The sequence below is a fragment of the Carya illinoinensis genome, chromosome 8 (genome assembly GCF_018687715.1).
Source record: "Carya illinoinensis cultivar Pawnee chromosome 8, C.illinoinensisPawnee_v1, whole genome shotgun sequence".
Lineage (NCBI taxonomy): Eukaryota > Viridiplantae > Streptophyta > Magnoliopsida > Fagales > Juglandaceae > Carya > Carya illinoinensis.
In genome coordinates, this window is record NC_056759.1 from 31,856,199 (window position 1) to 31,869,580 (window position 13,382).

The 13,382-nt window shown below is 32.6% G+C and overlaps 1 protein-coding gene across 1 annotated transcript; it reads right to left on the minus strand.

The window, feature by feature from the left end:
* Window positions 1-528: 528 nt before the first annotated feature.
* LOC122274623 lies at window positions 529-1,603 on the minus strand. The gene is made up of 3 exons (XM_043083647.1): window positions 1,456-1,603; window positions 1,055-1,340; window positions 529-961 (listed from the first exon to the last, which is right to left on the minus strand). Exons 1-3 carry the CDS (start codon window positions 1,601-1,603, stop codon window positions 529-531), a joined length of 867 nt encoding a protein of 288 aa, XP_042939581.1.
* Window positions 1,604-13,382: the final 11,779 nt, after the last annotated feature.

Below are 13,382 nucleotides of genomic sequence, written 5' to 3' on the forward strand. Positions count from 1 at the left end.
TCAGATTCTTCACTCACCCATTTTTTCATCAAGTCAATGTTTTCAAGATTGATTGGATGTAAAGCATCTCTTCCATTTTTTATGCTCTTGTCAAAATATTATATATATTTTCAAAAGTGAAAGACATTAGTATTAAAAAAATTTACCTCCCTTGTAGCTTCAAGTTATAATGAACAAATACTAAGTCATTCAAATGTTTATGCACTAATTTATTTCTCTTCTTCGAATGAATAAAATCAAATGTGCTCTAGTTTATCTCACATCCAGTTGCACTACAACATTGACTTAGTACTCGAACAGCAAACCTTTGAAATGTTGGAACCTCGTAACTAAATTAGGTCCACCATCCAACTATAATAATAAAGCAATTATAAATTATTAATTAAATGTAAGTAAAATAAAATATGATAAAATTTAAAGTACAAAGTTACACTATTTAAAAAATGATATTGATAAATGATAATACCAGGATTAAGCTTATCACACTGGCGGATTGCTAAAAAATGTCCAAACTCACCTACTGCATTCCTATACAAGTCGTTCTCTAATGATCTTGTCTTGATCATCGAGATCAAGTTCCATCTTCATAACACAACCATTGAAGCCTCTTGCAACATTATTTTTATTTTTAAAGCTGGGGCTATAGTAAATTTCAGAGTTAAGAACACAACCCGCCGCATGTAATGAATTATGAAGCTGCTTATCCCATCTAGAATCAATGATCTTGGCGAATAGATTGAATCCACTAACTTTGTTATTGTATCTTGCTTTTATGTTCTCTTTGGCTTTTTCCATTGCATCATACAAGTATCTCATTGCAGGCGTCTCATTCCCGTCAATAAGTCGTAAAACACGAACCAAAGGCTCACCAACTTTAACAATAAATTGACAATGAGCCCAAAACTCTTTATCTTCTAAAACAATCACAGCTATCTCCTTCCCTATGTTACTCTTAGAATGACTTGATGCAATTCATTTATCACACATAAACATTTGTCTCAATTCTTTCTTAAATAAGAGCAAACATTGGATATTTAAAAAATTTGCCACAAACCTTGTCATTGCAGGCTGACACAAATCATGACCTTTGGTGAAATCTTGTCTCATCAATGCCAAAACCCAACCATGGTTATAGATGAATTTTGTTATTTTTTTTGCCTTTCTTATAGTATCATCAATAAGGGGAAAATATATTGGATTAGAAAAATTCTCCAACATCAAGTCTATGTAATGAGTTGCACTGCAATGAGCTGCACAAGGGAACCAGTAGAAAGAGCCATACTTCTGCTGTAACTTTTTTCCTGCAGTTTTATAACTTGCATCATTCTCAGCTCCAATTTCTTAAACAACCTCATCAAAGATATTAAATAATGTTTCAGCATCTTTTCTAAGGCCAGATGCATCAACAGACTTAAAGAATATTGATTATTGATTATTGCTTCTGATTTGTCCAACCATCTGCCATTAGTGTACAACCGGTCTCATTCCAAACCTTCTTAATTTGTTGCAAATAATCTTGAACCTCATTCACAGCCATCTTTAACAAATTTCCTCTCAACTCATATAAAGAAGGGCCCTTGAATCCTGACCCGATGGCAGTCATGGCATCGATAGCTGGTTGATAAAACTAAGATTGAGCCGCATTGAAAGGCAGATTAGAATCATACCACCAGCATGCTACAGCCATCTTTGCTTGTACAAGCATCTCATTTGAACACATATAACTCTTAATTGAAGGTTGGGCCACAGGAGTTGTTCTTGGAGCAAAAAATCTACTTAATCCCCCCACTGACTTTCCAGTTACAGGTTCTCCCGACTTCCCCTTACCTTCTGAAAGCTAAAACTATCCCTCAATACTATTACTATCATCAATATTATCAGATGTTAAATCTATATCGCCTCCAATCTCTAAGCTTATTTTTCTTTTCTTTTCTTTGCTTTTTTTCATTTCATCAAGAAACTCATTCATTTGCCAGAGACCTTTTTACATGGCTCTACATTGTCTAGAATCCCATCTAGATGATATTTCAATCGAGTGATCCCGCCACCTCTAATTACTTTATTACAATATAAACATTCAATATTATTTCTTACCCTTGGCAATACATGTGCATGGGCCCATACTGGATCTTCTGATCTTACAGAAGCAAGTGTTGTAGATGTAGCACCAGTTGATTGGCAACTAGAGATTTTTATACTCCTATATAATAATTCATAATTCAACACTTATTCAAATTCAAGTGTTTAACACTTAATAGATTGAAACTTAACATAATTTATCAAATGGATTAAAAAATCATCTCATCCAAATATAGGAAATAATTAATAACGATGGAAATAAAAATTAGAGAAAGTCTGAAAATTACCTTCTGTGGTGGAGGGAGAGGTCTGAGCAGTCGAATGGCCAACCAAAAAAATAGCAATCCAGCAAGTAAAATGGGACAAGCAAACCAGCAAGCATACTGCATAGGCCAATAAGAGAAAGGAAAAAAAAAAAAAAGAAACAGAGTGCCGGCAATAAGATCAAAGAAGAGAAAAGAAAACATAAAGAAGAGAAATTGGGCTAAAATATAAAAAGCAACCAGCCAATTTTATGAGTAGTAATCTATTATATATGCAAAATCTCATACCTGTAATGGAGTCCAGGGAGCACGGGCTGCACGGTAGCAAAGGAGAAAAGTAAATCGCACACTCAAACAAAGAAGAGAAGAAAATAAAAGTAAACCCTAAAGACTAAATGACAAAAATGACCTTAATCTTTTACATAAATTACAAAACTACCATAATGCTAAATCGGCTGTTAGAATCTCAAATGACATGTACCTGACGAAACATATATTCTGGCTGAAATCCGGAATACCGGTTGGAACACCCAGTATTTTTACCAGTACAAAATACATATATTTCTGTACCGGTCTAAATACCGGTACGGCATGTACCGGCCAGTACGATACGGCATGAAAAACGCTGATTTATGTTGTGATTGATATTATTTATTTATTTGTTATCTTTAAGAAGATTTGTATTAAAATTTTTGTTTTGTGTTGAGAGAAGGTGTTTGCCATCTCAACTAGGTATTGTGCCTTACCATGGGTGAACTCCTTTTCTTAGCCAGTTGAATCACTCTTGATTTTATATTTTTATTCTCTAGTAAATCATTGAGGTTCTATTTCTTGTTGCATGCATTGAGAGTCTTTGTGGTTGTGTTGTTCATGTCAACAGTTGCTTAATTGCTCTTCGCTACTATTTTGTAAAGTTGTTGAGAATATTCTCTCGCACTCACTCATTTTTTTTTTTTTTTTGCCTTTCATACACTTGGAGTTGACTGAGCAAACCTGAGTGCTTTTGGTTTGAGAGTTATAGTTGACTGTAAAATTTCCTATACATTGCTTCAATTCTGACTTGTCTTGCTGAGTGTCTTTCTTTTGTACTTCATGTCTTTCTAAATCTTTAAGTTCTTTGATAAGTTTTCGTTAAAAAAATCTCCCACTCTATGTTTCCACTTCTAGTACTTTTCCACTTCTAGTACTTTTTCTAAAGATGTAGAATAAAATTTTTGATATAAAATGATCTTGCAACAAAACAGGCATCTCTGTCAATTCTTCTAAATTATCGATAAACAATTTTGCCGTTGCATTCTTTCTGCATAAAAAATAAATTTACCAAAGGTGCAGGTGTCTTGTAAATTTTTCATCTTTTCAAATTCATTTGATATTGAAGCAGGTTTATAATAATTAAGTAATAATATTTGAACTAATTTAAACTCATATAGGTATGGGTGTGTGAGACATTGAGTTTTGATAAAAACTCTAACAGACCAACGCCATTGCACTGTCACTTTTTCCATCCACCACATGCTCCTCCACACTTGACTAAGCTGTAGCCACCACAAATAAGCAACGTAAAAGTCACATGTTTTCCCATTCCAAAACAGAGCATGCCAGTGCTTCTCTCCTTCCCCATAAGCCATCACAAAATACATCGATAGTCACAAAAATCGACGACTAGCCACCCTCTGTCTCCTCATAATGCTACGGTAAGCCTTGAAGAGATCTTCCTATTTTTCTCTTTCTTCCATTGTGTTTCTCTCTCTAAGTTGACGACAACATATAGTTCCTCTGTCTCTCAATGCTCTCCCATTGCCTTCGCTATTGTTGATCTTGGCCACCACCATGATTTTTGGCTCCAGCCACCTTTGGTTCTATGGCATGCTTCTTCTCTCTCAGTGAGTTTTGGCCCGTGCCTTTGTGATTTAGAAAGCAAACTTTTCTTTATTTTAGCCTTCCAGAAATGCACCCACACATTAAATATATTTACACAAATACCCTTTAATCCTTTACCATGTAGCTTTCCAGTACAACACATTGGAAATTATTTTTAAGGGTTATTAAGTTATTGCCCTTTGGATGTAAGCCATGGCAGATTATGTCTTAGACTAGGATAGGGCTTGGTTTTTATTGGACTTATGTTTTAAGTTAAGTTTATGTAATGAATATTAACTTAGATTTGTATTTTATGTTTGGCTCAAATTTTATGTTAGGCTCCGTTCTATATATTTCTACTCGGTTCTATATATTTCTATAAACTATCTTAATATTTATGTTAGACTTAGTTTTAAATTAAAAAAATATATATGTTAGCCTATAATCTTTACTTTTACAAAAAATATTTAAAGGATTTTAAATATATTACTGAGGATCAAATTATTATTAGACTATAATGATAGTTTACAAGAATTTTAATATTAAGTATTATTAAGTCTATTTTATGAACTAAATATTTCCGCCGTTATTTTATAGATTTAGATAAAAATATGTTCCTTACTAGATTATATTTGAAAGACTAGATATGATATTATTATTTAGATAATTATATGATATTAGTAGGGATTAATTTTAGTATATAACTGAATATTTTATTAGATTGAATTCTCTAGTATATATTTATTCAATTTAGTAGAATCTTCAACACGTTTTTTAGAAGCATTAATGACGATTTGTATTTCATATAAGTGTTGAGCTATGAAGTGAAATCTAGGAAGTAGCGCAACGTTTGAACATAAATTAAGATTATCACATGTTAGTTTAAATAGATTATTATTAAAGTCATTTCTTTGATAGCCACTTTTTATGTACCACACATGTCATGATATATGCAAGCATGTCATTCCGCATGGCACACAATCATATCATTCCATATCATGTTCAGATTCAACCATTATAGTTAAGTACATATTATGGATGTCATGTATCTCACATTTCATAAAATATATATGTTTTCTTTAGTTCAAATGCAAGACAAGATAAGAAGAAAACTACACAAGTCAATGATTGAGAAATCTAATCACCACCCATACAACTGTGCGAGTTGTATTGTATTTATAGTAAGAACGTATTACACAATAAACAATTGTATTAAACTATACAAGGTAATGAACAACTGTGTATTCTATACAAGGTAATACTTAGCAAATTACAAGGAGCAAATTATGCACTATAATTAGTCCTATGACATTCAATGAGATTAAGATAAATCAACCTGTAATCTCTATGCTAAACTTTCAATCTTCATATCTGTCATGCTCCTTTCCATATCAGGTGTTTCCATATGAGAAATGTAATCATCCCCTCTCAAACTATGCATGGTAATAAGGCAGATTTTGTACTTGAGTTTGTCTAAATCATATATGGCTTGCAGCTTGGTGAAAACATTTGCAATTTGAGATGATGTTGAGATATGCCGAGTAGTTAACAACCTAAGAGAGACTCTCTCCACGATATAGTGATAATCTAATTCAATGTGTTTGCTTCTAGCATGAAACACAGGATTAACAGTCATAAATAATGAACTCAGATTATCACAAAATAAAACTAGAGGTGTTGGCAATGGAACTTGAAGATCTCAGAGAATAAATGTAATCCAAGTTATTTTTGTTGCAGTTTGTGCTATGGTCCTGTATTCAGCTTCAAAGCTTGAGCGAGAGACAGTAGGTTATTTCTTTGCACTCCAAGAGATGGTGTTACTTCCAAGATAAGTACAGAAACTAGTTGTTGAACATCGTGTGTGTGGACATCCAGCCCAATCGGCATCTAAGAAGGCATAAAGATCCAATGTAGTTCAGGTTTGAATATCCAAGCCATGGTGGACAGTCCCTTTTACATATCTCAGAATCCTTCTTACCATAATAAAATGGTCTTGGGTTGGAGCATGCATGAACTGAGAAACATAATTAACACTAAATGAAATATCAGGTCGTGTTAATGTTAAATACTACAATGCACCAACTAGATATGTGTGAGGATCACAAAAAGCTATTGAGTCCATGACTATCTTGAACTTCTAAGTCATTGGAGTATGAATTAGTTTGTAATCCTTCATCAATGCATGGTCTAACAGATCAATAGCATACTTAGATTGGTGGAGCATGAGGCCATCTGATACATGACTGACTTTTATGCCCAAAAAATAATGAAGTGTCCCTAGATCTTTCATTGCAAATTCAGTGTGCAACACAGCAATTAACTTATCAATTAACTAATCTAAGGAGCCCGTGAGGATGATATCATCCACATAGGTTTTTCCATAGCTTTCTTCCAGCCAAGATTCTAGTTTTGTTGCAAAGATTCTAGTTTTTCTTCCATAGCTTTCTTCCAGCCATGATGTTTAACAACTAATTGAATGGTTTTTGGTGGCTTTGGTATGGCACCATAATGATGAATTAAAGCATACTTGGGATTAGGCTTATGAATACATGATTTTGCTCAAGTCTACATGATATGTGATGGAACTAGTAGTATAGTATTTGAAGGTGCTTCATGAGTTTTCATGGACAGATCAAGCACTTCAGTAATTTCTTGATCTTCGGATTGATCCATAAGAGATGAGTGTTTAGGCAACAGAGTGGTGAATGTATTAGACTGAGATTTTGCACCACAAAATGGTAATTAGAAAATTCACAATTTACTAGATAATCAGTAGTCAAGTGTCCAATTGATAACAAGTTTTTCTCTAAATCAGGGAACAAAAGAACATTTTTTTTAAAGTTATTCTTGAAGAACCTGACCTAATGATTGTATCACCAATACGTGTAATTCTTAGAAAATCTCTATTTCCAATTAACACATGATCTGAACCAACATAAGGTTTTAAGTTGTGTAAAATACCTTTTTGAGAAGTCATGTGAGTGAAGCTTCTGTATCCGAAACCCATTAATCACTGTTGGTCTCTGAGTCAACGTTAAGAGCTGCAAATGCTTTCGGCAAGTTGTCAGGCTGAATGGAGTGATTAAACCTGTGCCAACAGTGAATTGCAGTATGGCCTCGTTTGTCACGCTCTATGTTAAACTTTTGGTCTCCATATCTGTCATGCTCTGTTCCATATCAGGTGTGCCCATATCAAAGATGTTATTACAGATTAGTTTAATCAAATGGCCATTCAGATGCATGGTACGAAAGCAAACTTAGGGTAGATATGCAAGTCACAGACTCAAGCATGGTCTACCATAGTATACATGAATACTACTCAATGGATGCCATTACGGTCATGGGATGTAGGGTCGGTGCACAACTTTGCACACATAATTAAGTGTGTTGGCCGGTTAGATTGGTTCGATAAAATAAATCAGTCAGTTAATTCAGATAAATCAAGACAAGTCGTGCATAACATAAACAAGAACATGAATAATCATGATTTTTAATTCTCAACATGAAAAATTTTAAGAAAAATATTACGTTTTTTATATTTACATTGTGATGGGTTTCTTATTAAGTTTTCGACTCATTTTAGTTTTATTTCATTTTCTTAACCACCCAGATGATGATTGGTGCAAGTAGGCAGGTCTGGCTTAGATGGAGTAGTTTGATTTAGTTCTAGGCTTCTCATAATTATTTATTTAAGTTATAAAATCTCTTAACTGACTATATTTACGTAAACATGTGACATCCATAGCCTACATGAATGTGGTGTTACAATCCTGCTACAGTCAGTCGGCAGATGCAAACGCGGGGTAAGCGTGCAGTACACGTCAATTAAATTATAAAATAAAAATAAAAAAATACAAAAAGAAGAAAGAAATACATCAGTTGGTCATCCTTTTCGTCAGTCTCTCTTCTTCGCATGGGTCTCTCGTCTTTATTTTCAAGTGGTAGATGAAAAAGGTAAATCTTTGGGTTGAATCGTCTTCATATGTAGATAAAAAAGGCAAATCATCCTCTGCTTTACAAGTTCATTGAAGAATTTGCACTAACTTTCGATGGGAACAAGTGGGGGCACAATGGCCCTTACCTAGTCTCAAGAGTTGTTTCCAGGCTGAGTGGAAGGCCTGGATTTAATTTGACTGTGTTGCTGCAATCTGTATTTTATCCGGTTGATTGGAGTTGGATTCAAAGTCTGTTTTGAGGGTCTAGAGACGAGCTGCATTCACCCAAAAAATACACCCAGGATCCACAATCCCTTTCCTTAGCGTGATTTGTGCAAAAGGGGCAACTGGGTCTTCAAAATCACAGATGCTTTTCTTCTTTCGTTGCATACCTGAAGCAAGGTCAGTGGGTTCAATGGAAGAGAAATGGTGTTTGAGCAGAGGGAGGAGAAGATGAGGGGAGACGAAGAAGACGAAGAAAGGAAGAAGATGAAGGAAGAAGATGGAGAAGATAACAGGGGAGATGAAAGGAGGAAGAAGATTTTGCACTAGACGCACCGTTTCATTAAGGACACGTAGGACCCCGACTGCTCGGCGACTTCCTCTTCCGCTTGCAATTAGCATTTTTCGTGGTGTTATAGGTTAAAACCTCTCTTGTATGAAATCTATAAACTTATTTGCTTCTATACTTTTCAGGAAATAACAAACATGTATAAGAGAAAATAAAATAATATTGTTTCTACTACACAAATGCAAGATAGTCAGACAACAAGATTAATTTGGTCAAATATAATGTAAGATGATTATGTAGACATTTTAGTAAGATTTATGCCGGTAACCGTTTAGAAACCCATTTTAATAAGGTAGTGGGAAAAATGTGGTAAATAAGTTTAGTGGATGGATAAAAAAGCTTGATCTAAACAACTTAAGAACAAGTAGGATATTTTAAAAAGGATTTGAACATTTGGACGAAATTGGTAGGAAATGAAACTGGCCTTGGATGGGATTCGGTGAAGATGACAATTGATACTATAGATGATTGGTGGGCAAAAAAGTTTAGTTACTATGTTTTTGTCTATTTATTTTCTTCTATATAATCAACTATTTACTTTTATTGATTACTTTGCATCTATATATAGGAACTTTTAGAAGCAGCTAAGTTTCTACATGCAAGCTTAGCTTATGTTTCCAAGTTGGATATCATGTTTAGGGGTTTAACTATCACTGGTGAAAGAGTTTGGGCACTATCCTATGGATTGGGTTTTGAAGATGTAATAAGATGGATTAGTATAACGATGTAATGTTAGAGGATAATGATAACTCAGACGACGAATATGGTGATATTTAGGTTGATTTATACACTCAGACGAAAGAAAATAATTAATGGGTTAGTCTTGCAATCCAAGATAGGAAGGAGAAAAAGAATTCAAATATTTGATCAACATGTCTTTATGATGTGCTTGAAAGGTGGATTACAACATCATTCTCCGATAAACCAGGCTGTAGCATTGAAGAGGTTATGGTTGTTGTATGAAAATCAGCTGACATAGGAAATGACTATGAGACTTTTAGGGATATAAGTGAGGTACTCCTTACGAAATCTCATGGAGAAATGATTATTACCTTAAAGGACCCAACATTTCAGATTGATTTTATTAAACAGATGAAAAATAAATAAAATCAATAATAACTATAGTGACGTTATTTTAGGGATTCATTGTTACTTTCTTTTTCGAATGCTTTGTAATGAACTATTTTAGAGGTTGTTGAGACTTAATTTTCTTTTTTATATTTTTAGGGTGGTTTTTTACAACATTTTATTGTTTTTTGTTTTACTTGTTCTTAAGCATTGCATTTTTATTATTAATTTATTTTTCATATTTTTATCCTTTTACGGACATAAAATAATGGTACGACATTGAAGATTATACAAGCAATGCTGATAATGGCAAAGAAGAACAAAAAGAGAATGATATTGACTTTGTGATAACATTACAATTAATGGTGGCTTATAAATATTAGACAACATATATTATAAAAGAACCTTGTAGGACCTCTCCCATATAGGTCATAAGTTTGTTATGGAGATTTTAGAAGTCATCATGATAGATGTCATCTACAATTTAGAATGACAAAAGTATGTATTTCATACTTTATGCCAAACGTTGAATGAAAGATAAAACTTAACTAGTATTCGAAACATAACTATTGAAGAAATTGAAGGAATTTTCTTGATTATATTAGATCATGGGTTCGAGAACAGAACGACACAATAAATATTTAAACATTCAGGAAAGACTATTAGTGGTCATTTTAATAGTGTGTTAATAGCTATTTCACAAATGGCAGTCGACATTGTCAATCTTGCTGATAGGAAATTTAAGGATATTTCAAAAAAAAAAAAATGTAAAGATGAGCTATATTGGCTATATTTAAAAAATTGTCTTAGAGCTATTGATGAAATTCACATTGTAATTTGTAATTTTTATTTGCACTTTACCTTTGTTTGGGTTGGATGAGAAGAAACAACAAATGATACACATCTTTTTATAGAAGTTATTTAGAAAGAGGAATTGTGCTTCCCACATCCACCTAGATGTTTGAATTTAATAAGAATGACCTAATGAACTAAATAAGATAATAAACGCTTTTTTTATTACTTTTGATTTATCATCATAAATTGTATGTAAGTAAATATTACTTGGAGATAAAGATAGTAAATTGTATACATGTAAATATTACTTTTGATTTTTGTCATTCTCACATCCACCGGGAGGTATTAATGGAACCCATGTGGTGGTTACTATTTTTCCAACTAAACAAATTCTAACTATTAGTAGAAAATGGATACCTACTCAAAATATCATCGTAGTTTGTGATTTTCATATGTGCTTTACCTTTGTTTGGGTTGGATGAGAAGGTACAACATATGATACACATATTTTTATGGAAGCTATTCACAAGGAGGAATTCTGCTTCCCACATCCACCTAGAGGTTTAAATTTAATAAGAATGACATAATGGACTAAATAAGATAATAAACGGTTTTTTCATTACTTTTGATTTATTATCATAAATTGTATGCAGGTAAATATTACTTAGTAGATGTTAGATATTCTCGTATGAACATATATATGTGGCCATACGGAAGGGAACGATATCATCTACTAGGATTTCATTGTGGTCTTCAACCAATGGATATGTGTGAAATATTTAATCATGCACATTCGTTGCTTAAATGCACTATTGAGAGAACATTTGGAGTTTAGAAAAATAGATGGCGGCTATGTCTATTCATAATTTTATTAGAAATTATGCATGAAAGGATTTTAAGTTCAAACCATACAAAGATGATGAGGATTATTTACTTCTTGAAAGCATGAAGGAAGAAGAAGCATACAACAATCAAAGATACACGGTGAAAATTCTATGAATATTGAGCGTAAGCTCTTTCACTTATCCATCGTTGAAGAGTTTTTTTTATTTTTTTTTAATTTTTATTATCATCATCATTATACTTACTGAAAATCCAATTAGACTATTTTCTTTGTTATTTGATTATAAGATTTGATTTCTATAAAGGATATGGTTATAATCTATGAAAAATCAAATGCCATTTTATGTCATATCTACCTCAAAAAGTGTTTTTTAATTTGTTTCCAAACAAATCTAATATGTTTGAAAGTGCTTTAGATATATGGATAACAAACAATAAATAGTTTTTTTTAATAGTAGAGCATAATACTTTAAGCTATAAGTTACAAGCCTTAAACTAAAATCAATATTTCCTACCACAATCCTAAACATCACAAACAATAAATTGCTTAGTGCATGTTTAAAATTGTGGTAGAAAATATTGGTTTTAGCTTAATGCTTATAATTTAGAGCTTAATGTAATAACTCTACTATTAAAAAGCTATTTTTCTGTTTGGAATCCGCATATCTAAAACACTTTCAAATATATTAAATTTGTTTGGAAACAAATTAAAAAAGTACTTTTTGAGGTAGAAATAACATAAAATGGCATATCCACGATAGAAATCAAATACTGTAATAAAATAACAACGAAAATAGTCTAATAGGGTTTTTAGTAATTATAATGAAAAAGAAAATCTCTTCAAGGATGCATAAGTGAAAGAGCAATATAATCATGTTCATATTCATAATATTATCACTGGATATCTCTGATTGTTCCATGCTTGAATAATCTTCTACTTCTTTGTCCTCCATGCTTCTAGGATGTAGATAATCTTCATTGTCATTTTATGACTTGAACTCAATATCCTTCAATGCATGAGTTCTAATAAAATTATGAAGAGCCATACATGCCATGACAATTTTAACTTATTTATCATAAGGAAATTTGACATATAATCTAATATCTTCCATATATTTCTTCAAACTCCAAATATTCTCTCAATAGTGCATCTGAGTGACGAATGTGCACGATTAAATATTTCACGCATACCCATTGATAGAGGACCACGACGAAATTATGGTAGATGATATCGTTCCATTCTTTATGGCCCCATGTATCCATTCATATGAGGATATCCAATATCTACCAAGTAATATTTATTTGCATACAATTTAGGATAATAAATCAAAAGAAATGCAAATATCATTTATTATCTTATTAAAGTTCATTAATGTCATTCTTATTAAATTCAAACCTCTAGATGGATGTGGAAAGCGAGATTCCTCATTCTAAATAGTTTCTATAAAAATACATGTATCATGTGTTGTACTTTCCCATCCAACCCAAACAAAATTGAAGCGCCTATGAACATCACAAACTGCCTTGATATTCTGAGTAGATATGCCTTTTTCTACCAATACATAGAATTTTTGTTGTTGTTGGAGAAATAGCAATTGGCACGTGGGTTCCATCAATAGCTCCAATACAATTTTTTAAATATGGCCAATATCGCTTATCTTCACGGATTTTTTTTGGAATATCCTTAGATTCCCTATCAATGGGATTGATATGATTCGTGAAACAACCATTAAAATACACTATTAAAATGCCTACTAATAGTCTCTCCCGAATGTTGAAATCTTTCTTGAACCATTCTATTCCCGAACCCATGACCTAATGTAATCAAGAAAATTCCTACCATTTCTTCGATAGTTATGTTTCAAATACCAGTTAAGTTATATATTCCTACCATCTCTTTGCATAAAATATGAAATATATGTTTTTCCATCCTAAATTGTTGATGACATCTATCATGATAACCATTTA

Excerpts from the sequence above, each read along its gene's own strand:
- LOC122274623 (XM_043083647.1), bottom strand. The coding sequence starts at position 1,603 with ATGACTGCCATCGGGTCAGGATTCAAGGGCCCTTCTTTATATGAGTTG. Across the intron at positions 1,341-1,455 it reads TTGTACACTAATGGCAGATG|AAATTGGAGCTGAGAATGAT; the intron begins GTTGGACAAATC and ends AGGTTGTTTAAG. Across the intron at positions 962-1,054 it reads TGTCAGCCTGCAATGACAAG|TCATTCTAAGAGTAACATAG; the intron begins GTTTGTGGCAAA and ends AATTGCATCAAG.